This window comes from Spermophilus citellus, assembly GCF_964194105.1.
Source record: "Spermophilus citellus genome assembly, chromosome: 2".
Lineage (NCBI taxonomy): Eukaryota > Metazoa > Chordata > Mammalia > Rodentia > Sciuridae > Spermophilus > Spermophilus citellus.
The window spans coordinates 50110769-50133558 of record NC_138183.1 but is presented as its reverse complement, the minus strand read 5'-3'; the positions used below and the strand labels follow the sequence as shown (position 1 = coordinate 50133558).

The 22790-nt window shown below is 36.7% G+C and overlaps 1 protein-coding gene across 1 annotated transcript; it reads right to left on the bottom strand.

Moving 5' to 3' along the window:
- Positions 1-543: 543 nt before the first annotated feature.
- IFNE (interferon epsilon) lies at positions 544-1098 on the bottom strand (the record flags this gene model as incomplete). Its single annotated transcript, XM_081281217.1, has 1 exon — positions 544-1098. The coding sequence occupies one exon, from the start codon at positions 1096-1098 to the stop codon at positions 544-546; it is 555 nt and encodes a 184-aa protein (XP_081137343.1).
- Between the last annotated feature and the right edge of the window lie 21692 nt (positions 1099-22790).

Sequence of the window (22790 nt, the reverse complement as noted above, 5' to 3'; positions counted from 1 at the left end):
ATTTATTTTACATTTTACCCAACATTTTATATAGCACTATTCTGTATCTTGCCTTTCTTTTTCTTTTCTTTACTCTTTTTAGACTAGAAAGAGGCTCCTCATTCTTTTCTCTAGCTGAGTGATATCCCTTTATGTGAATACAGCTTAACTATCTCTATTTAGATTAGTTCAGGTGGCTTCCTATATTTAGATATTATAAATGATGCTGCAGTGAATATTAAATCTAAGTCATTTTACAAATATGCAAGTTTTAGATATTCATTCTCTCTACCCACCAACTTCTATGACAACATATCTATTTGAGGAACCAATTAGAATTATTAATGAATTTATTGTGACTCACAGTTTAATAAAATAAAGTGGCATGGCAAAATAAAAACAATCACAGTCAATTATACATAAAATTAAAACACAATTTGTTACATATATACACACACACAAGGCTATCATTTTATGGCAAAAATAATGATCTACATATGCCCTCTTGCTCTTCCACCAACCTTATCCACTTAAAGTCTGTGTTTGGCTCTTGCTCCACACCGGTCAAGGGTCTATTTCTTGTCTGATGAGTCTGAATACAAAGACCAGACACCGGTTGATTTCTGCATGAACAATGGTCCAGGCACAACTGCTGTGTCTCTGGCTTTCCAGGTAATTATGGATCCTTCGAAAGTATGCTTTAACCTGCAATCTAAGGTTCTTACTCCCTTGGGCATGACTTTTCTGTTCTGCTTCCAATCCCAAGAGTGTTTCCAGGTATTCTAGTTGTTGATGAAGGTCAGTGAGGAATATTGGAATGTGGTTTTCCTCCCTACTGCCCAGAGAAATATTTTTCTTGAAGAGGTTGAAGATCTGCTGAAGCATCTCATGGAGAATGGCCAGTACATGCCCTTTTGGGTACTGGTGAAAATTCACAGAATTCTGAGGAAGCTGGAAATTCTTCCTGTATGGCAGACACTGCTGGATCGATGAGGTTTGCAAATTATTCAGTAGTTGTAAACTTTCTTCCTTTATTCTTTGTTGGAGGAGAACTAGTTTCAGTTCTACAAAGAAGACCAGTAGCACCAACACAATGCCAGGGAACTGCTTGTGAATCATGGTGAAGGTCAAATATGCTACTTATCTCTTATGCAAACCTAGTTAAACTCCAGTACTAGGGAATGTTTGTTTTTCATGCTTCTCACCTTATTCTGGAGTTTTGTTTTTTTTTTTTTTTTTTTTTTGTCGTTGTTGTTGTTGGGTTTGATTCTAATTGTTGTCATTTCTCCAAGTTTACACGTCAAGTTTTCTGGTTCCCTTTTTGTGCTGTTCATGGATCACTTCCTCCACTTTCCCCATTGTGTTGGTTGTTTGAGGAAGTAACCAAAAGAACTTGTCTCACTGTGTGCTTTTATTGAGACAATTACAGGCTAGTCATCCAAGATGATCTTCTGTTACCCACATTATTTATTATATACAAAGTTTCACTTAACACAATGTGCTTTCTAAATATTTAGTCAACCCTATTAAAGGTTTTTTTTAATTGAGAGTAAAACTTTTTTTGAAAGCAGTAGTCTTTCATGGGGAAATATTTATCAGAGACTCAGAAGCACCTACATGGCACTCAAAGACAAAAATTAAAATCCATACAGATTACTAAATTGAAAGTGTTAAATATAACTGATTTTGCATAAATGCTTGAGCAAATGATCTTAAAATATGTATCAGCAATTTTAGATTGCTTTATATCTTGTCCAATCAGTGTAATATCTAAAATCTAAGTGTATGGCATATGTGAAAGAGTAAAATATAGTAAAAGAAGGCTGTTAGGATACTACAGTAGTAGCAGAATCATAGAAACAAACTTCAGGTTCCACAACAGGAGAATGGTTACATATAGTTTTGTTCCTCCATATAATGAAATATTATGAAACATTCTAAGTGATAAAATATGTCTCAGAAGAAATTTAGTGGTAGTTAGTTCATCTATATTCCCCAGGGTAGCAATAGGTATGGTAAACTAATGTGAACACCTCTGCTTCAATAATCATTGCTATACAAAATTACATACAAGAGGTTGTGAGGGAATGGGAAAATAAACAAGGAGAGAAATGAATTACAGTAGATGGGGTAGAGAGAGAAGTTGGGAGGGGAGGGGAGGGGGGATAATAGGGGATAGGAAAGGTAGCAGAATACAACAATGACCAATAGGACATTATGTAAAATTGTGGAAGTGTAACCGATGTGACTCTGCAATCTGCATTTGGGGTAAAATTGGGGGTTCATAACCCACTTCAGTCCAATGTATGAATTATGTTATGTCAAGAGCTTTGTAATGTTGTGAACAACCAATAAAAAAAATAAAATAAAATAAAATAAAAATAATAATTCCTCTTGCATGACAAACACCAAGTTCCGTCTTCTATGTTCCGCCTGCATAAGCCCCCAAGCTATTTTTCCCATCTTCCCACTATTGCTCTAAATAGTGTGTGAAGGAACCCAAACTTAAATGGAGAAAAGGACTCACTATTGCCCTAATATTATATATTGTGCTGTGTGTATGGTATGTTTGTGTTCATTGATTACATTTTCTCTGAAATATCTCCTTGTTTTCCTCCTCCACTGAGGATTTGTCTATGCAAAGACTAAGCACTACTTGCCCTTTGAAGCCCAGATCTCTCCCAGGAGCTATAATTACACTCTTCCCACAACACTTTGTACCTTTTTATTTACAAGCTCCCAGGGTTAAAACCCTCAGAAGAAGATATAATAAACACTCATATTTTTTACTATCCATACAACAATAGTAGATGTTTCATAAATAAGTGTTGATTTAGAGTGAATTTATATGTTCTGCCACGAAGCAATATAGGATATTAAATCTTATTTTTGATTATTTCTTTTCAGGCATCTGTTGGGTGAATCCCCAAGTGTTGAAAACAAACACATGTGTAATCTCATTTATACTAGCTCAACTCTGTGTTGGTATCACTTAGTCTGGTATCATTAAATAGAATCAACTGTCAGCTTACCCCCAGAAAGAGTGAGTGACACACAGATAGACAACCAGAGAGAAGACTTAATGGTAAATCTTTTATTTATTTACTTATTTATTTATGTGTGTGTGTGTGTGTGTGTGTGTGTGTGTGTGTGTCACTATGGATTGAACCCAGGGTGCTCAACTACATCCCCAGACAACTCCCACCCCAACTCCACTCTATTTTTTGAGACAAGGTTTCACTAAGTTGCCCAGGCTTGCTTTGAACTTATGATCTTATCGTTCATACTTTCTACGTCTGTCTTCAAGTTCATTGATATTTTCTTCTGTAATATGTTATCTACTCTTCAGTTGATCAAGTACATTTATCATATAAGATATATTTTTCATCTCTAGGTGTTGAATTTGTTTCTTTTTGATATCATGTCTTGCTTTCCTTTACTTCCTAGGACTAATAAGGTAATTTATAGTGTGTGTTTTAACTTCCTTGTCTGATAATTTGTGTTATTTCTAGGTCTGGTTCTTTGAATTATATTTTTCTTACTGTTTATGTGTCTTATTTTCATGTGGTTTTTTTTTTTCATGCCTGGTAACTTTTCACTGGATTCTGAACATTACAAATTTTATTTTACTGGGTATTGAACTTGTTAAGACCTTAAAATGTCAGACTTTGTTTTAGGATGTGGTGACTTGAAATCTGTTTGATTCCTTTAAGATTTGCCCTTAAGCTTTCTTTGCATAGGAGAGGCAGATTTAATAGTCCAGGGCAATATATCCTACACCAAGGATACATTCTTGTGAGGACTCTATTCAATGTTTCCTGTATTAGAAAGTCTTTACTCTCGGGCAGGGGGAAACATAGACTATTTCCAGCACATCTCCTTTCTGGGTGTTCTTTCCTCAGTTTTGGGTAATTCTTTCACATGCATGAAGAGATTACCTATCAGCTAAAGACTCCTACAGGCACTTCTAGAGATCTTTGTGAATGTCCCTTTATATCCAAGTCTCTCTCTATAGGGCAATATTTTCTTCAAAATCTTGTCCTTCAAATCTCTATCTGCTTCCTAAACTCAAACCTCTGACTTACCATCTCATGAAATCCTCACCCATTTGGCTATTCTCTTCCTTGCACTGCAGCCAAGAAACTCTCTTCCCAGAGTAGGCTGAAACAATTATAGGACTCATTGTATTCCTTACTTTTCCTCAAGAATCATTATCCTATGCTTCCTGTTGTCTATTGTCTGAAAAAAAAAACATTCTCTTATATTTTATTCAGTTTTTAGTTGTTTAAAGTGAGAAGATAAATCTGGTCGTTCCTCATGGCTGGAAGTTCTGTCAAAATTAAAGTAGGAGTTGACAACCTATAATCTATGGGGTAAATCTGGCCCACATCTGATTTTTGTGAATAAGGTTTTATTGGAATATAACCATGCACATTTTAAATATATTGTTTATGACACTTTCAGGCTACAATAGCAGAGTTAACAAAACTAAATAGTCTGCAAAACCTAAAATAATTACCATTGGTCTTTTATACAAAAAAAGTTTGCTGGACCCTGACCTAAAACACTAAAAATAAAATATAATTTTGTTAAAAATTTACACATTTTAATATATTTTATTTTAAAATTTAATGTAAAATAAATATTAAAATATTAATTTTTTTCATAAAAGCATGCTTATTTTATAAGGAAATTCACTGCATGCTTATATCAAACTAGGAAAAAAACAATAGAAAAGTGTCATAGTGACGAAAAAAGATCTAAATAGTATCACTGAGCATGAGAAAAGTCTTTGAAGCAAGTCAAGGCCTAGTGGTGGCGGTCTATTTTTAACTAGAAATTTGAGTTTTTTGAAGACTTTTAAATTAATGTAGAAATGTATTAGTCAACTTGTGTCACTGTGACTCAAATACCCAACAAGAACAACTTAAAGGAGGGAAAGTGTATTTGGGACTCAGGAATTCAGAGGTCTCAGTCCATAGATGGCTGACTCCATTACTATGGGCCAAAGGTGAGGCAGCACATCATGGTGGAAGGGCTTAGCAAAGGAAAGCTGCTCAGTTCATGGTGGGATCAGGAAGCAGAGGTGAGGAGAAGCCACAAGGAAGACACACCCTTCCAGGGCATGTCCCCAGTGACCCACCTCCCCCATCCATGCCATACCTATCTATAGTTACCAGTCAGTCCATTCAAACTAGGGTGGACTGATTAGTTTATAGCTCACACAATCCAATCATTTTACCTCTGAACACTCCTGATTTTACACAAGAGCTTCTGGGGTCACCTCATACCCAAACCATAACAATAAATGTATATTTTTATTTATTTCCTATTTTCATAAATTATTTATTTATCATTACTATTTATCTAAGAAAGTAGTACTATAATTAAAGTCAGGATACCCTCTTTGTGTTGAGAATATATCAAAATAGTTTTAATTAGTAGAGAAGCCATTTTAAATTCAACCAAAGGATGGCAGCATAACATTAATTACACAAATGCTGGCATTGGCTTCGCAGTTGGTGAGTTCACGGCATCAGATTCATGGCATCTGTAACAGTAAGTAATACTATGTGATCATCATCAGTACAGTATTACTTAGGCTAGATTAATTGTTTCCACAATGCATAAGATCACTAATCTCTCTGATGTGTGTTAAGATTCTTGCTGATTAATATTGTTAAATATTTTCCTTTCTTGCCTGATCTACCCTAATGAATATTTATTGCTTTCGGGGCAACATCCACCATCGTCTCCCCTTCCTTGTGGGGGGCACCATGGGTAAGCATATCCTGAATTCTTTGTTCATGCTCAGATCTTGTGCTTTTAGTCATACTTCCCAGTGTGCCATATGTACCCCCAGACTGAGTTACTCAGGGCCTCACTTTGCTATAGCCTCACTTTGCTCTAGCCTTGTTGATTCCTTTAGGCATGATCATTTGTTCCAATGATCTCGACCCCATTTTCTGAGCCTGGGCTTGCCAATATTTAACATATTACTTTATCTGTCATAGAACACTGGAAGTGGATGTGATCTTAAATGACATCTAATCTCTGTATCCCTTTCCCTTCCTCCACAATTCTGCCCTCAAGCCAAGAGTTGGGCAAAAAAAAAAAAAAAAAAAAAAAAAATGGTAAGCAATGTACTAGAAGAGGAAGGGGCCTACAGTGCTGGAGCTCAGACAGGGTGAAGTGAGTGTCCATGTGGAGAGAGAACCTGGCATGGGCTGTCAGAGAATGAGCACAGCAAGTGAGAACCTGTCAAGGAGGGTTTGCCTGTGGGGAATCATAGCCTGAGTGGGATGAGGAAGAATGTTCTGCAGAGTAACTGCCCCATAATCTTTCAAGGCCATGAAAGAAAGAAAGAAAGAAAGAAAGAAAGGGAGGGAGGGAGGGAGGGAGGGAGGGAGGGGGAGAGAGAGAGAGAGAGAGAGAGAGAGAGAGAGAGAGAGAGAAAGAAAGAAAGAAAGAAAGAAAGAAAGAAAGAAAGAAAGAAAGAAAGAAAGAAAGACCAAACAACTATCCCAGACTAAAAGGGGCTACACTCCTTGACTTGGAATGATTCATTTGTGAGTAGAGATTGGAACAACTGGACGAATTTAATTATGAAGACTGAGTATTAAATGGTGTTAATGTAACAACATTAATTTCTGAATTGTGGTGAATGTATTGTGGTTATATGGGGGAAATGGGCCTATGGGTAGGAAATATACATTTATTTATAAATGCTCAGGAGTATTAGAACATTAGATTGGTAACTTAATCTGTTGTTTCAAAAACAGCAAATCTCACCATTATGTACATACACAAGACACTAATTAAAAAAAACACTATAATTAAATATCAGGAAGATGAGTAGAGGGAAGAGAACAAAAGGAGGGGCGAGGGGAGGGGAAGGGGAAATACTAAGGACTGAATTAGAATAAATTAAATTCCATGCTTTTATAATTATGTAAAAATGAATCCTATTGTCATGTATAAGTAAAAAGAACCAATAAAGGGGAAAAAAACCACAAGGTTTTCTCTAACATATTTGCAACTTTTGTAGTCATTCCAAACTGAAAAAAAGCATGTGTGTGTGTGTGTGTGTGTGTGTGTGTGTGTGTTTTAAACTAAACAATCCTTATTTAAGATGTGATAATTGAGAACTAATGGGGCAGAACATTCTTTTGGCACTGCTAAGGTTTAGCTATTAGTTGTCTCCCAAAAGCTCATATGTGAGACAATGCAAGAAAGTTCAGAGGTGAAGTGATTGGGTTATGAGAGCCTTAACCTCATCAGTGCACTAATCCCCTGACAGGGATTAACTGTGTGGTAACTGTAAGCAGGTAGGGTGTGGCTGGAGGAGATGGGTCTTTGGGGCATGACTTTGGGTTATATATTTTGTTCCTGGAGAGTGGAATTGTCTCTCTCTGCCTTCTAGTGGCCATGTCCTGAGCTGTTTCCTCCTCTATCCTCTTCCACCATGATGTTCTGCTTCACCTTGGGAACCCAACATTATGAACTAAGACCTCAGAAACCACTAACACGAAATAAATTTTTCCTCCTTTAATTTTTTTTTTCTTGCTGGATCTTTTGGTCACAGTAGCAAAAGAGCTGACTAAAACATGTACCTATTATCACATACACACTGTCTCACCTATTTATTAGCCCAAGAATAGCAAAACCACAGTGTTTTAGTCATTTTTTTTTTCATCTCTATGACCAAAAGACCCACGAAGAACAATTAGAAGAGGAAAAGCTTATTTTAACTCACAGTTTCAGAGGTTCAGTTCATGGTCAATCATATCTCTGGGCCCGAGGTGAGGCAGAAGTTTAGAGTGGAGGGGCTTGGTGGAAGAAAGCAGCTCAGGACATGGTGGCCAGAAAGTACAGAGTTCTGCTCACCAAGAATCAAATATCAACCCAAAGTCACATCCCCAGTGACCTACTTCCTTCAGCCACATCCTACCTGCCTATAGTTACTACTCAGTGAGTTAATCCACCTCAGTGGATTAATCCACTGGGGAATACCATATATCTGAACCATAACACAAATAAAGAAGAAAGAAAAGAAAGAAAGAAAGAAAGAAAGAAAGAAAGAAAGAAAGAAAGAAAGAAAGAAAGAAAAGTAAGTTATTAAAAGACTATAACACGATGTTCAAAAATATGAGCTGTACTCTGTGACAGACTAGGTGTAAATCACAAATTTACAATGGTTTTCTTTGTGACCTGGAGCAAGCTATTGCTGCTGTGTGTCTTAGTTACTTAATATAAACACAAAGGTACTAATAGTATCTCACGGAGTTGTGAAATATAATGAAATAGCCACCAAATATGCTTAGTTCAGTGCATGACCCATGATCCATGCTTAATAAATATTATTATTTCATTATCTTCTGATCCACTGTTAAGACTTTCCTTCCTTCTTGAAAACTGGGTTTTCCACTACTCATCTAGACACTCTATTTCACTTTATGATGTCTTCTTCTACTCATTACTTAAATACTGATGCATTTGTGACCACAGAGTTTTTAACACCTGCAAAATAAAACAAAACAACATGAACATATTCGACATGAACCATATGACATCATCAATAGATTGCAGCACTCTTCCCTCTGAGCTCTGAACAAGTGGTTTCAACATTCTCTGTGGGCAGCGCTTTATTAATCTGTTACAGTTGGAAGTAAGATGAGGCAGTTTTCTATCAACATTTTTTTTCAGTCAATATAAATTCATTTAAAGAAAGAAGGACTAAGTGTGTGCACATTCTAGAACCTCTTACTCAGCATGTATTGGTCCTCCTGATACTGATACATGCAACAGATTTATATTAATTACTTATTATATTCCTAGCATTGCTCTAGGCCTATTCAGTGGGCTAGAGGTTAAGATCCCTCGATGGGATTTAATCATATTAGGAAGGGCAAGAGCAGAGAAATGTAATGTAAGCAAGTATATCAGAATAAGAGCCATTGGAAGCATCTTTTCTTTGTAAAGTTATTGACCTCTTGGCTATAAAACTCCTGTGTACAAATGCGGAACAAACAACCCAAAATCAACCATTGAAACATCAGTATTTAAGTAATGAGTAGAAGAGGATACCATAAAGTGAAATAGAGTGTCTGGATGAGTAGAAGAAAACCCAGTTTTCAGGAAGGAAGGAAAGCCTAACAGTGTCAGACACTGCTGAGTGGATAAGAAGAGGAAGTTCTTAAAAAATGATGTTGGAGGGCTGGGGTTGTAGCTCAGTGGTAGAGTGCTTGCCTCGCAAGCGTGAGACATTGGGTTCTATCCACAGCACCACATAAATAAATAAATAAATAAATAAATAAATAAATAAATAAATAAATATTGTGTCCATCAACCACTAAAAAAAGTGCAAAAAATATTATGTTGGAGTCAATGACATGGAAGTCTTCAGTGACTTTTTGGGGGGTGGAGGGTACCGGGGATTGAACTCAGGGGTACTTGGCCACTGAGTCACAGCCCTACTCCTATTTTGTATTTTCTTTAGAGATAGGGTCTCACTAAATTGCTGAGTACCTCACTTTTGCTGAGGCTGACTTTGAACTCACGATCCTCTTGCCTTCTTAGCCTCCCCAGTCGCTGGGATTACAGGCGTGTGCCCCCACACCCGATGGTCATTAGTGACTCTGATGAATAGAATTTCCAGTAGAGTAAAAGTGGAAGCTGGATTCCATTGCTCTTAAGAAAAAATTGTAAACAAAACAAAAACAAACAAACAAAAAACAACCATAGGCCATGCCAGCAAAAATTGGGTCACTACATGGAGGGAGAAAATTAAGTGGAAGCAGGAGTGGGAGCTACAGTGGAAGCTTGGAAGGTTTTCATTTTCGTTTTCTTTTCTTTTTAAGGTGATGAAAACTCTTGACTAGAAGAGTAAGAGCAAGAAAGAGAAAGAGAAGAGAGTGAAAGAGAGAAATGAAATGAGAACACTCAGGTCTGGCTTTCTCTGTAACAGGAAGAAGGAAAAAGGATAGGTGTAAAAGAGAAAGTCAAGTTTCATACTGACAGTTTCCAGAGTTCCCTTGATGAAGGGCATCTACCTCACCTGAAGAAAGCATCTATGAGATGAACACACGCCTTGGCACATGATCTCTTTCCCTTTGAAAGCCCTGCTTGTTTCCACATCCTCCTGCACTTGACCCACTGATATTCTCTTAGGCACCCTCTCACAGCTCCAATTGTTGCTTTCATCATAGTTAGTGTTCATAAGATTTGTGACCACTTGATGATTTTTGTCTCTCTCTCTCTCTTCCCTCAGGGGACACTGACCAAGTCTAGGTTTTGCTCCCATTGCAGCCTCATAGTCTAGCACACCATAATCCTAACCCTGATCAGAGTAGGTAGTCAATAAATATTGGATTTGTGTAGGAAGTCAATGGGGAAGGAATGAAAAGTTTCTTTGAAGAGAAAGGGAAACAATGTAGAGTTGCGAAAGCAAGAATGTAAAGTATAGTCAGCCATATGGGGGTAAGAGAGGGTAGGAAAGCAAACTTAAAGATCTGGTTATATAGATTGGTGATCCTAAGGTAATAGTGGCATCAATTTGCCTTGATTTGAGCAGAAATGGAGAAGAACCATGGTCTATTCTGAGTTGGGGCTTTATTAATGGAATTCAACTAAATGACCATGAAACAAAGAATTTCTACATTAATAGGAGAGCAGTGGGAATATTAGACCCCAGAGTCTATAACAGATTAATTTAGATTGTACATATGTATGATTAAGTTCAGAGGCAATGCAATCCTCCTAAAACTCTTTGATAATATTTAACAGTTGACTTCCTTTTTTCTTTCATCTTAATACTTTTTAGATAGCAATCACTTGTGTATCCATTCAAATGACAATATCAACACAACAGCTACCATTTCCTGAATACATACTATATATATGACAGTTCTCAAAGACCTTTGAGTGTTTGGTCTCAATCTCTTCTTCCAATTTCCTTCCAATCCTTTCATTTACCCTCCAATCTTTAGCAGAATTCTTTGGTCTGTCTAGTAAAACTACACAGACTCTGTTAGCCAAATATCACATCAAGATTATATTAGAAGTGGCCTATCTATCAAGGGAAAGATTTGTCCTATAGATGCTCCAATATGAAAACATTAAAAGTTTTTAAAAGCTGAATGTTAAAATGTACATTAATGCTTTTAAAAGATGTAGGCAAGCACAGCCATCATGATCCTGAGGGTATTGTATCATGTGGCCAGGAGTGAACCAGGAAATTGGACAGGAAAGGAAAGTGGGATTAAAGTAGAGAGAATGAAGGGGAGGAGTTGGGAAACATGAGGCCCTAGACAGCCACGTAAGATGGACTCTCCATGGACAGAAAGTATCTCATTAGGACATGATAAAGTAGTTTGAGTGTTCTTTAACACTAGGTGTGCTCCCTATTGATTAATGATAAGTTTTTTTTTTTCTTTCTGGTAGTAGACAATATACCCCTGTTAAAAAATATTTATTTAAGTAACACTTATTCCTCTTATTATGTGCTAAGCATTGCTCTAAATAAATTACAAATATTAACTCATTTAATCCACACAGCTATCACCCCCATCATACAATTAAGGAACCTGAGACACATACTAAATCCAATCGTCATGTGTGCTACTAAATATAATATTATTTCTATTATTTACAATGTTATTGAGAAGCAGATCTTATGATAATATGATTTCTTTGAAAATGAACAAATACAAACTGTGATTCAGAGCAGTTAAATAACATTTCCAAACACAGTCAGCTGGGACCTCTGTTCTTGAGGAATTGACAGGGTCAAGAATTACTCTCCCACTACAAACAGAAAACGGGACAAAATATAAGAAACAACTATTTTCAGCCATTGGGCTGCAGTGATTCCTGTGAGATAGAAACAAGTGAGGCTCTTCTGGGGGCAGTTTCTAGACTGTGCAGCAGGGAGAAGAAACCTCCGTGGACAATCTCACTGAGGGACTGATGAGAGCTTGAGGGGGCCAGAGCAGCTAGCATGTGCAGGGCAGACACCCCAAAGGAGGGAGCTACTTAGAGAAGTTTCCTCACATGGCCAAGGAAAAGCCCCTCAAGGGCTCAAGTATTACCTCCAAAGAAAGAAAATTTCCTGGGAAACTTCAAGCCACACAATCTGGGAGCACATGCAAGGCTGGAAATTGTTCCAGTTCCCACCAGCCACAGGGGAGAGACCTTGCTGAATACACAGAACATTCAGTAAAGGCCACTAAAGGGCCAAACCTTAAACATGGGGATAAGTTAGTCCTAAAGTTAATATCTACTCTAGATCTGTCCTAAAAGAGCTTAGGAAAAGAATTTTAAGAATCAAACTAGCCCACACAAATGTAGCAGCCTACCAGAATCAAGCCCAACATTCTTCAAAGAAGGGCAATAAAACAGAGTGCACAAAAACATGAAAATCACAATTTACTGAATGTTGGGCATTCCGTACAAAATTGGGGCATATGAGAAAAAAGAAAAGATGACCTACAATCAGAAGAAAAATTAGTTAATAAAAACTGACCAAGAGATGATGAGATTAGCAGAACAAGGTATTAAAACAGGTATTATAAAATACTCTGTATGTTCAAGAATAGAGAGGAAAACAAGCGTGCACATGATAAGTGGAAACTAAAAAAGTAAGAACCAAAGAGAAAAATTCAAGATTTGAGAATACAATATCTCAAAATTTTACTCAATGGGATTAACAGCCAAACACATCAAAGACAGAACCAAAATAGTCAAGATTATAGGTAGAATTAAAAACCAGTTCCATGTGACTCTAAGGTCTTATCACTTTCCCACCGTGCTTCTCATTTTATGATGCTCTATAAAATGCTACAGCTACCTACAAAAATATACATTTCACCCCAGCAGAGGGTCTGTAAATAGACAAAGTGATATAAAGAAGAGCAGAGTTTAGAGTCAAGATTTAGGCTCCAATTCTACTCTGTAATTTATTAGCTAGCTCAACTTGCATGAATCTTTGAAAAGTTGGGAAGGAAGGCTCACCTCCAAAAACAATAAGTGAGATTACAGGTAAAAAGTATTGTCACCCTGCTTGATATGTGCTGATAGGGGATAACCCTGAAATTTCTCATTTGGGCTCAAGAAACTGAATAATCACCACTGATTGGAAGGCCTCAATCAAACTTAGGAAAAGTTGTGGTGTGTGTGTGTGTATATGCATGTATGTAGAGGGTTTGTTCCTCGTTGCCAAAAGGGCTTTTGAACCAAGCTTCTGGACACTTTAAAAGTCAATGGGTTAGATGATCTAAATGATATGTTTTCTCTTAAAAGAGTTTGCAAAGTCTTAACATTAACCTTCTGACCTAAAAATGTTGACAAGCATTCTCGGTAAAAATCACATGTTATGCCAACATAATTTAGGAAACATAACTTTACATTGGAATGAATGTTCTGTTTTTTCCTTGGAACAAAAATAAGGCTTTGAAACGGTTCTGTGGTTTATATTGACATAGTGCTGGGTCTGAAATCTAGCCTACTGGTACTTGAGAATTAACTTTAGTAAGGCTGTTTTTATAAGAGAGGCGTACTGATAATGACCTTGAAGAGTAATTGTAAGAATTAAATAACATCTATAAATTGCCTAGTATTAGTAACTTCATATTTATTTGTTTCCTGACCTTTGGACCTTCCCCAACCCCTAACTCATATTTGTTTTATTTCTTGATACTAAGAAATCCTCTGTTTTGTGGGAACTAATCTAAGATTCCATCTCAACGGCCTTCTGATATTAACTCCCTCAATTTAGAATTGTCAGTTCTTCCAAGACACATTTGAGGAATTAAATGAGACAAACACCAGAGAAATCACTGTAACCTCATGGGTTTTGTCCTTTTAAGGATTTATTAACCAGAATTTTAAGAAGAACTTGGTTGGCTCTTTTTACTCCTTGATAGAGCAAAGAGAAAAATAAACCTGAAAAGTACAAAATTATAAAGAGCTAGAACCTTTGCCCTTTGCCTTCTTAATCTAGACTACATTTTTCAAGGCACTAAGCAATTATCAAGTGACAAAGTTGTCTAAAATCAATATTGCATACCTCGTGTAACCACTAGAGATCAGATATAAAGACTGATGCCTGACCTGGCCCAGAGATTAATGAATTTGCTAAGCAACAAAGTCTGACTACCTGGTAACACATTACTCTTGACACAGTCAGGACCCAGAATGAAGGATGACTAGTATGGAGACTGTGACCTAAAATGGTTACAGAAAATTCTGAGACCAGTGCAAGAGTATCAAAAGACCAGCTGGGAGACTGTCCAAATGACCTATAGCCTGCCATGCCAGGAACACAAGTTCATCTGGATATGAGGTAAAAGTACTTTTATGGGTCAAGATAAGAACGGCTGTCTCAAGTAAACAAGGTACTCTTCTAAACAAACAAACAAGAAACTAAGACAAGATATGGCTAGTTAAGTTAAAAAAAACTTAAAAGTGCAATACTAGATCTGAAAAAAAAATGTTTCATAAAATCTGTGCATGGAATTTGAAGAGGAAAGAATACCAGGCATTTTTACTCAAATTCAAGTTCAATATTTTTCTCGGCTTAATTACCCCTATTAACATTGGACAATTTATCTTGATCAACTTCCTAAGGGGAAGCCCTCCTGACCCCAATATCAGTGTCACAGTTCGCTTGGGCTAATATATGAAGTGGGGAAACCCAACTAGTGCTGCCTCCTGTCACGTGTAAATCCAGATGAGAGAAGTTTTTTCTGAAGTGTGGAGCCTGGAGACTGCTGCTCAGAGTGGCTCGTGAAATGCAAGAGAAGTTGGCTTAGAAATGGTAACAGACACCCTAAAGCAGGCAGCAACTGGGGCACAGGCAGAGAGAGCAGCCTGGAAAATTGTCAGTGTCTTTGATGAGCATCTTGTGTGGTGACAGTTTGGGGCAGGAATATAGGTTCTTAACAAAAGCTTAACACAGAGAAACAAATGTCCTCTTTGTCACTGTGGCTGTGCAGTAGACACAGTCGGGTCCTATAACGACACCATTCATTTGCCTTGGGAACATAAACTGTGCTTCTTCCTGCTCATCTCATCCATCCTGAAGGTCAGAACAAGATTAAGATCACCCCCAAACAAACCAGCTCCTGGATGAAGGTGTGCTGATAACTTTCAAGGTGGTTTCATTCTATCAGCTTCCAAGGCCCCCAGGGAACCATCAGCATTCATATTAGGTACAAAGCAGAAAATAGCATTTTTAAAGAAAATAATCTATATCACAGCAGGGGCAAAATAGACACTGAGAAATGGTTGCTAGTCAGCTGCTTTTTGTAACTGAGTGCTGAGATACAAAGTATTATGGTATTTCACAACTTTGAGAGTTGTCATGAATTTTTTTTAAAAACGTGTAATTTTGAACTATAATTCTTGATCACATCCGTTTGGCTTTCACATGACCATTCTAGATGGTAAAAGACAGACAGTGATACTTGTTTTAAGAATAGTATGAACCAGAACATCACAGTGCTAAGTTCAGATTTTAGTAAAATGGAACTTTTCTAACTCTAATTCATGTTTCCCAGTTGACATATTTGGTAATAATTTTTAAAATCATACACTAATATGAAACAAAAATGTGCTGAGAGCACTAAAAGAGGGACACGAGGTACAATTCATTTTATAACTTACTGAGATACAAATATAGGCACAAACATTTTCTTAAGTTACAAAAGCAGTGATAAATTTTCTGACAGTCTCAAAATATTACTTTAGACTTTAGACAGCTTATCATTCTGCTTAATTGTCAGGAGGTAAATCATTAAAACCATTGGTTCTTAATGGAACTAAGGTTTCATCAAGTTTGATGATTTACTGCTAAAATTAAATAATAGCAGGCATTTCCCAATTCGTGCACAAATAAGTTAATGGAGATAGCTTTTAAAATTCTAAGCACTTTCCAACATAAATTTGTCTCAAACCATTATTATGAACAATGATATATCTTGGCTTCTCAAGGTGGCAACAGATGTGTCTATAATATGTAATTAAGATTATCAAAGCAACCCTCATGATGTTCTGCTAAAAGCACTATGACTGCTAGGGTTCTTTCGATTAAAGTTAAGTTAGAAAACAATAGACCAAGACCATTGATCTTCCAGCATAAAGGCAATTTCAGGCTGTGAAATACATAGGAAGGAAACCAAGCATGCTTCTTACCCAGGGCCCCATACATAAATGAGGACACTGATGTGGTGGCTCATGGAAGAGAAGGACCTTGTACATGGGCGACATGAATGTCTTTTGCAGCCTTTTCAAAGGATGACACTCTAGTGCATGACACACAATTAACTTGAGACTTTTCTGGAAGGCCGTGTTGTCATTAATCACTCTGAATGTCCCTCCAAAATTAATTTTATTTTTAAATACATATTCCTCTAAGATCTTGATAGTGAAGGTTTGAAATGACCCTAGAAAACACTGTTCACTTAATAAAAAGTTCTGGCAGTTATTTTAATGAGTATGTACTGAGTTCCTGCCAATGACAACAGAGAAATCTAGATAGTCCACATTTGATTCCTTAGAGATTGATTTTCATGTTACATTACATTGTTTTTTTTTTTTTAATTATCACTCCTTTTGGGCTTCCTGACATGAAGAATAAGTTGTTAGTTTTAGATTCTCTTGTAATTTTGTCATGACCTAAATGGAGCTGGGGAAAAAAACTCACATACCAAAACATAGTAACAAGGAATTACAAATATTAGCTAGAGGCAAAAGACATGCCATAGAAGACTTTGCACTTGATTACTATTTTTAAAAACTCAGTCAATTAAAAAAAATTAAAGAAGGCCAAGATAAAGGAACACTTAACTCTGATTCTGGCTGCAGCTATAAAAGGACATTTTTAAGAGATCATAAAGAAAAATATAAAATGAGATTAAATTAGAAACTGAGACTGTTTTGCTATGGGCATAATGTGGTTTATTAAGATATGGAACTGAGGAATTACGTAATTTAGGAATTACTAAGTTAAACAATCTTGGAAATTTCCCAGGACATTAGACCTGATAACTTTAATCTAGAAAAGTCCCTCCTTTTTTTTTCTTTTCATGGTCTCTCTAACTTGTTCACTCAGCAAATTACAGAGCATAAAATTCTTTCGAGGGTTAAGTGTCAAAGAGCAACAGCCTGTAGTACAGCAGGAAACGAAGACTCCAGCCTTGTGTCTTCTCTTAACAGTCTGTCAAAAATTCCCAGAAGCAAGAAAATTAAGGGAAAACATCAGAAATTTGGTATTTACAAGGGCTCTATTAAGAAAGGTGAGGAAGAAAAGGAGAAATAGAATCTCTAAGGTTTGTGACTTTTTGGAATATCAGCAATCCTAAATCTTATAAGTAGGTGATTTGAAGGACAAAGCACATTATAAAAAAGAAGAGAAAGAAAAATTGAGGTTATGATTTCTTTTTAATCAATAAAATTATTTTAGTGTTATGTTAGAATATATGATAGGAGGAAAATAATTCCAAATGTTAAGTACACATGGGAATATAAGTACATGCCACTTGGTGATGGCATTTGGTGAGTGTGGACAGTTAGGGCTTATGCTCCTTGTGAAAAGAAAGTACCCAGTTCATAGTTCCTGGCTTAGGCCATCAAGATCTACAGCAAGCCAGAGGTGATGGGCCCAGAGGTGCTACAGGACGGGAGATCTGTTTGTGAAGGAAATCTTTGATGTGGCCTGATACAAAAGGAGAGGTGCTCCCATCAGATTCTGGGAATTGGGAAATATGGAAAGGGTGGGGGATGAAGCTGAAAGGCCATGACATAGATACAGAGTCCAAAAGAGTAGGTGGTGGCAGCTCAATAGGTTCCTTCCAAACCAAGGCTACAAGAAGATAAAGATGAGTAAGAGGAGAAAAGTGAACAAAGAAGATAATGCAGCAACTCTCAAGGGAGGGGGAATGAGCAATCACCACACTGAAGATGACAGCTGGAGAGAAGAGCATAGCGCAGAGCTGCTTTGGTTCTTGACATCTTCTAATTTCAGACCTTATGAATTCTTACACTGGACCTCTTCTCCTCAAGATGGTCCGAGCAAGTCTCTCATCCTTAAACAGAAAGAATAAAAACAACTTTATAGGAAAGAGCTCCTGGTGATCCTGGGCAGGAAAAGATGTTTTCGTTTAGCAAAAGAGGCTACATTGACTGTAGCATTGTGTGTGTGTGTGTGTGTGTGTGTGTGTGTGTGTGTGTGTGTTTATACTTTAATAAAAGCTGACTCTTTGGAAGTACTTTGTACATCAACAGAACAACTGATAATCACCATATATTCATCAAATGCATTGTATATTTAATTTTTTTTCTAGGAGTTGGGAAGATACCTTCACAAGAGACAGTTAAAAAAAAAAAAAAAAAAAAAAAAAAAAAAAAAACATGCATTCTACCCTAAAAGAGAAAGAAAGAAACTTTTAGTACCCTCTTTTTCTTTCTCCGGTAAAATAAGCTGAAGAACAAATTCTGTCCTTTACACATGACAAGTGCATAATAATATTTTAAGGGATAAATGTTCTCTGTGACAGAATCACAAAATACTCATGGAAGATGTAGAATATAGCAATTAATTTTAATTGGGAGGATCAGGGGATGATTTCATTGAAGAATTACCATTTTCATTGGCACCGTGGAATGAACAGTTTTGCAGTTAAGAAAGGAGCATTGAAAAATATGAAGCAATGAAAGTATGAATGAATATACGTCAGACTTTTAAAACAGTCTGTTTTGGGCAGGGCACAGAAATAAAGAAGATGAAAGAGAAAAAAATAGTTTATTGCAAACCTGTGGGGCCCATTCACTTTCAGGCTAAGGATTTAGAACTTTATTCAGTAAACAGGCAAGACACTAAGATCACCAAATGTACATTTTAGGAGGATTGCTTTAACAGGAATGGGAAATAGATTTGGATTAGGTGAAGTTTCACACAGAGGTTGGGAGATGAATTAGAAGATTTTACCATGGCTAAGTGGGAACTTGTTCTGAATGAAGGCAGCAGCAGCTGGAATGGGAAGTAACTCCATGAGAGACATTGCTGAGTAGAAGCAATAGGATTTAGCAAGTGATTACATGGGAGAAGTGGTATGAGGACAGGTAAGAAAGGGATGAAAGATGATATTTAAGTTCCCAGGGTGGATTGGTGATGAAACTTAAACAAGATAAGAAAAGAAGTCACCTGGGTGAAGTGGGTTTCTGACTTTCTAAAAGTTTGTGGTACCAATGGCACAGCCATTTGTAGCTGCAAAAGAGGCAACTAGAAAAAAAAAAAAGAGAGAGAGAAAGAGAGACCAGTAAAACAGCAGTCTAGATTGGACAGGTAGATAAGACATCTTCAGTGTTCATAAGAGCTGAAAACCAAGTGGTAGAGGCAGATAGTCCAGGAAAAAAAGAGAATCAAGAGGAAATAAAGGAGAGGAAACAATTGGAAATAGGCCAAAAATAGAAGGATGAAGGGTGAAGGTGAGAAGACAGAGACAGTTGCTAGAGATGCTATGAATAGACAAGGTGGTATCACAGACCTCAGAAAGGGAATGTTGAGGAAATTGGTGCACAAAAATGGTTGGCTGCTGGCTTGTGACCATCAAGTCAAGGACCTCTTGGAAAGTGCCGTTTCATACAGTTCCACCTGGGAACAGAAGGCAGACTGCAAAGGGTAAGGAGTGAACAGTTCATCAAGAAGCAGGGCCTGTAAGCATTTGCTATTTTTGCTGGAAGTTAGTGTACAAAGAGAAGGATGGGCCAGTAACAAAGAGGAGTGACAGCATTAAGGGAAGTTTAAATTTTAGGAAATGTGAGAGGGAAGAAGAGAATAAACCTGTGGAGAAGAGGTGAATATTCAAGAAAAAAAATCTCATCATGAGGCAGTGACTTTTAGTTCCTCAATGGCCTTGTATAGGTATAACCTGCACATTCATCAGGCTCCCCTCTCCTCATTGCATCCCTCAATCCCTTCTCGTCCTCGCTACACTCAACATCCCAGACATCCCAGGTCTTTGTGTGCCAAAATTCCTAGCTTCAGAACTTTCTCGTGTGCTTTCTGATACTTTTCCCCTTACTTTTTACCTTAATAATCAACAGCAAAAATCTCCTTGGAGTAGTTTTTCAGGTTCCCTTATTATGTTTCCACAGACAAAAGTAGTTCCTTATTGCAGTTCAACTTGTGATGACTTGTTTATCTGTTTTCTTAGAATGTAAGCAGTGGAAAGCTACTCTGTACCTGGTATGTGAGAAGTTATTAATTAATTGATTAGTATTGAATGATGAATAAATAATCAAAAAAAATCCGTCTCAAGACATAGGAAGTTGGATAAAAATTTTTATTCTCAAAAAACTTAGAGATTTATTTCTAGTTCAATTATGCAAAGGATTCTGTAATTCATAATATATGATAATATATAACAGTTATATATATATTACAAAATTATTTTTTAAATGTTAAATTGAGGGTAAATATTCATCTGACAATTAATCATTTTAATTTTGAAATGTGGTCTTTCTCCTATTTTTCAGTTTGTGACCTCATCACCATATGTATTTGCTTCTTTTTTTAAAAACCTCTTTCTTTATTCTCAGGAGCTATTCTTTCAAGTGAATTAGATCTGTATCTCCCTCCCCAAATAAGCTTCTCTCTCTCTCTCTCTCTCTCTCTCTCTCTCTCTCTCTCTCTCTCTCTCTCTCACACACACACATTTCCCTACAATCCAGCAATAGACTCAATTCAACTTTTTATGACAATTCACTGAAGTTCAGTATCTGGGTATCTCTTATAAGTTTTAGGAATTAGGAAAGGTTTGCAAGTGGAAAAGCAGGTGAGAGAACATGAATAGAGCCAGATATGGTGGTACATGCTTGTAATCCCAGCTATCCAGGAGGCTGAGGCAAGAGAATTACAAGTTCAAAGCAAGCCTCAGAAACTTAGCAAAGCCCTACCTCAAAAAAAAATTATAATAATAAAAGAGAAAGGGCTGGGAATATAGCCCAGTAATAAAGCACCCCTATGCTTGATTCCCATTACCAGAAAAAAAAAGGAAGGAAGGAAAGGAGGAAGGAAGGAAGGAAGGAAGGAAGGAAGGAAGGAAGGAAGGAAGGAAGGAAGGAAGGAAGGAAGGAAGGATCCCCATTTCCAGAAAAAAAGGAAGGAAGGAAGGAAGGGAGGGAGAGAGGGAGGGAGGGAAGGGAAGGGAAGGGAGAGACGAGAGATGGGTGAGATCATTCTAGGTCATACAAATTCCATGAATATCTTCTGTAAATTCTTTCAATGGCCAAATGATTAATTTGGAGTCAGAAATTCAAATCACTCATTTTTCTCCAGATTTAAGCAATCAGATGGAACATATTTTCAAAGTATGCAAACCATGAAGGTGGCTTGCTTCCCAGTAACTACATCATTCTCCCAGTTTTGTTTTCTCATGCACGCTTGATGAGTCTCTTTGCTACTTTTTTTATACATCTAGATATTGAAGACCATGTTTAGCAAATTATCTTTGATGATATTTTTTTCTAATTTGCATGTCTCATGGCATTATGTAGGCACTATAAGGCAATTACCCCAGTGTTATTTTCTGATACAAGCTGAGACTTTAAAAACTTTCTAAACTAAAGAAAGGGTTTCTGCTTTTGTTGCACATCTACAGATTATGTTTCTTCTCTGTCATAAATTGCTACAGTTTGGCAATGAGAATCATCTTGTCTCCAAAAAAGGATACATGCCTACTCAGATTGACTATAATCAATTTATAAACAAACTTGCTTATCATTTGCTTTTAAAGACACAATGTATAATAATGCCCTTATATTTAGGAAATACTATTAATCCTTGACACAACTAAATATATAACATATATGCAATTCATGTACAAAGTAAATTAATTCTCACTTAAAACTGAAATTTTCTTCATCCAAGAATAATACACATTTCTCAAATTGAACCATGCATTGGAGAAACTTTAGGTAACATCTAACATGTTCATCATATAGCTTTCCTCTGCTATTCCATATTTCCATAGCAGATTCTTGCTTATCTAAACCTTCTAATTAGGTCTCCTAAAGTTTGAGCCACACCTTCACAAAATTTTTGTTATATTCACATATCATAAATTTCTTTTTTTTTTAAATCTTTATTTATTTATTTTTTCGGTGGACACAACATCTTTGTTTTTTTTTTTTTTTAAGAGAGAGGAAGGGGGGAGAGAGAGAGAGAGAGAGAGAGAGAGAGAGAGAGAGAGAGAGAGAATTTATTTATTTATTTATTTTAGTTCTCCGCGGACACAGCATCTTTGTTGGTATGTGGTGCTGAGGATCCAACCTGGGCCGCACGCATGCCAGGCGAGCGCGCTACCGCTTGAGCCACATCCCCAGCCCTCATAAATTTCTTAATATTTTATTTAAATTAACTTTCAAAACATTTTTAAAAAACTTTGAAAAGGAAACTAATGTGTGTTTTTTCTAATATTAAATAAATATACAAAACATTCATGTGGGAATAAAAAAACCACCCAAGTTATAGTGAAAACTTAAAGCAGTACTTTGCTTTCTTTTATTGTGGTTTTGAGACAGATACATGTTGATGGAATATGAAATCTATTGTAGTGGATGCAAGCATAGCTGAAAGGAGATGCTTACCCCTTCCCCCCAATCTCCTGTAGACTAGCTACTACAAACAAAATGATAAACAATTAGATTGCTACATATGAAACCATTATAGCCAGGCTTAGAAGAAAATTTTTTGATTTTACTAAAATCTCAATCATTTCAAATATAAAATTTTGTAGGTGTAAAGGGAGAAA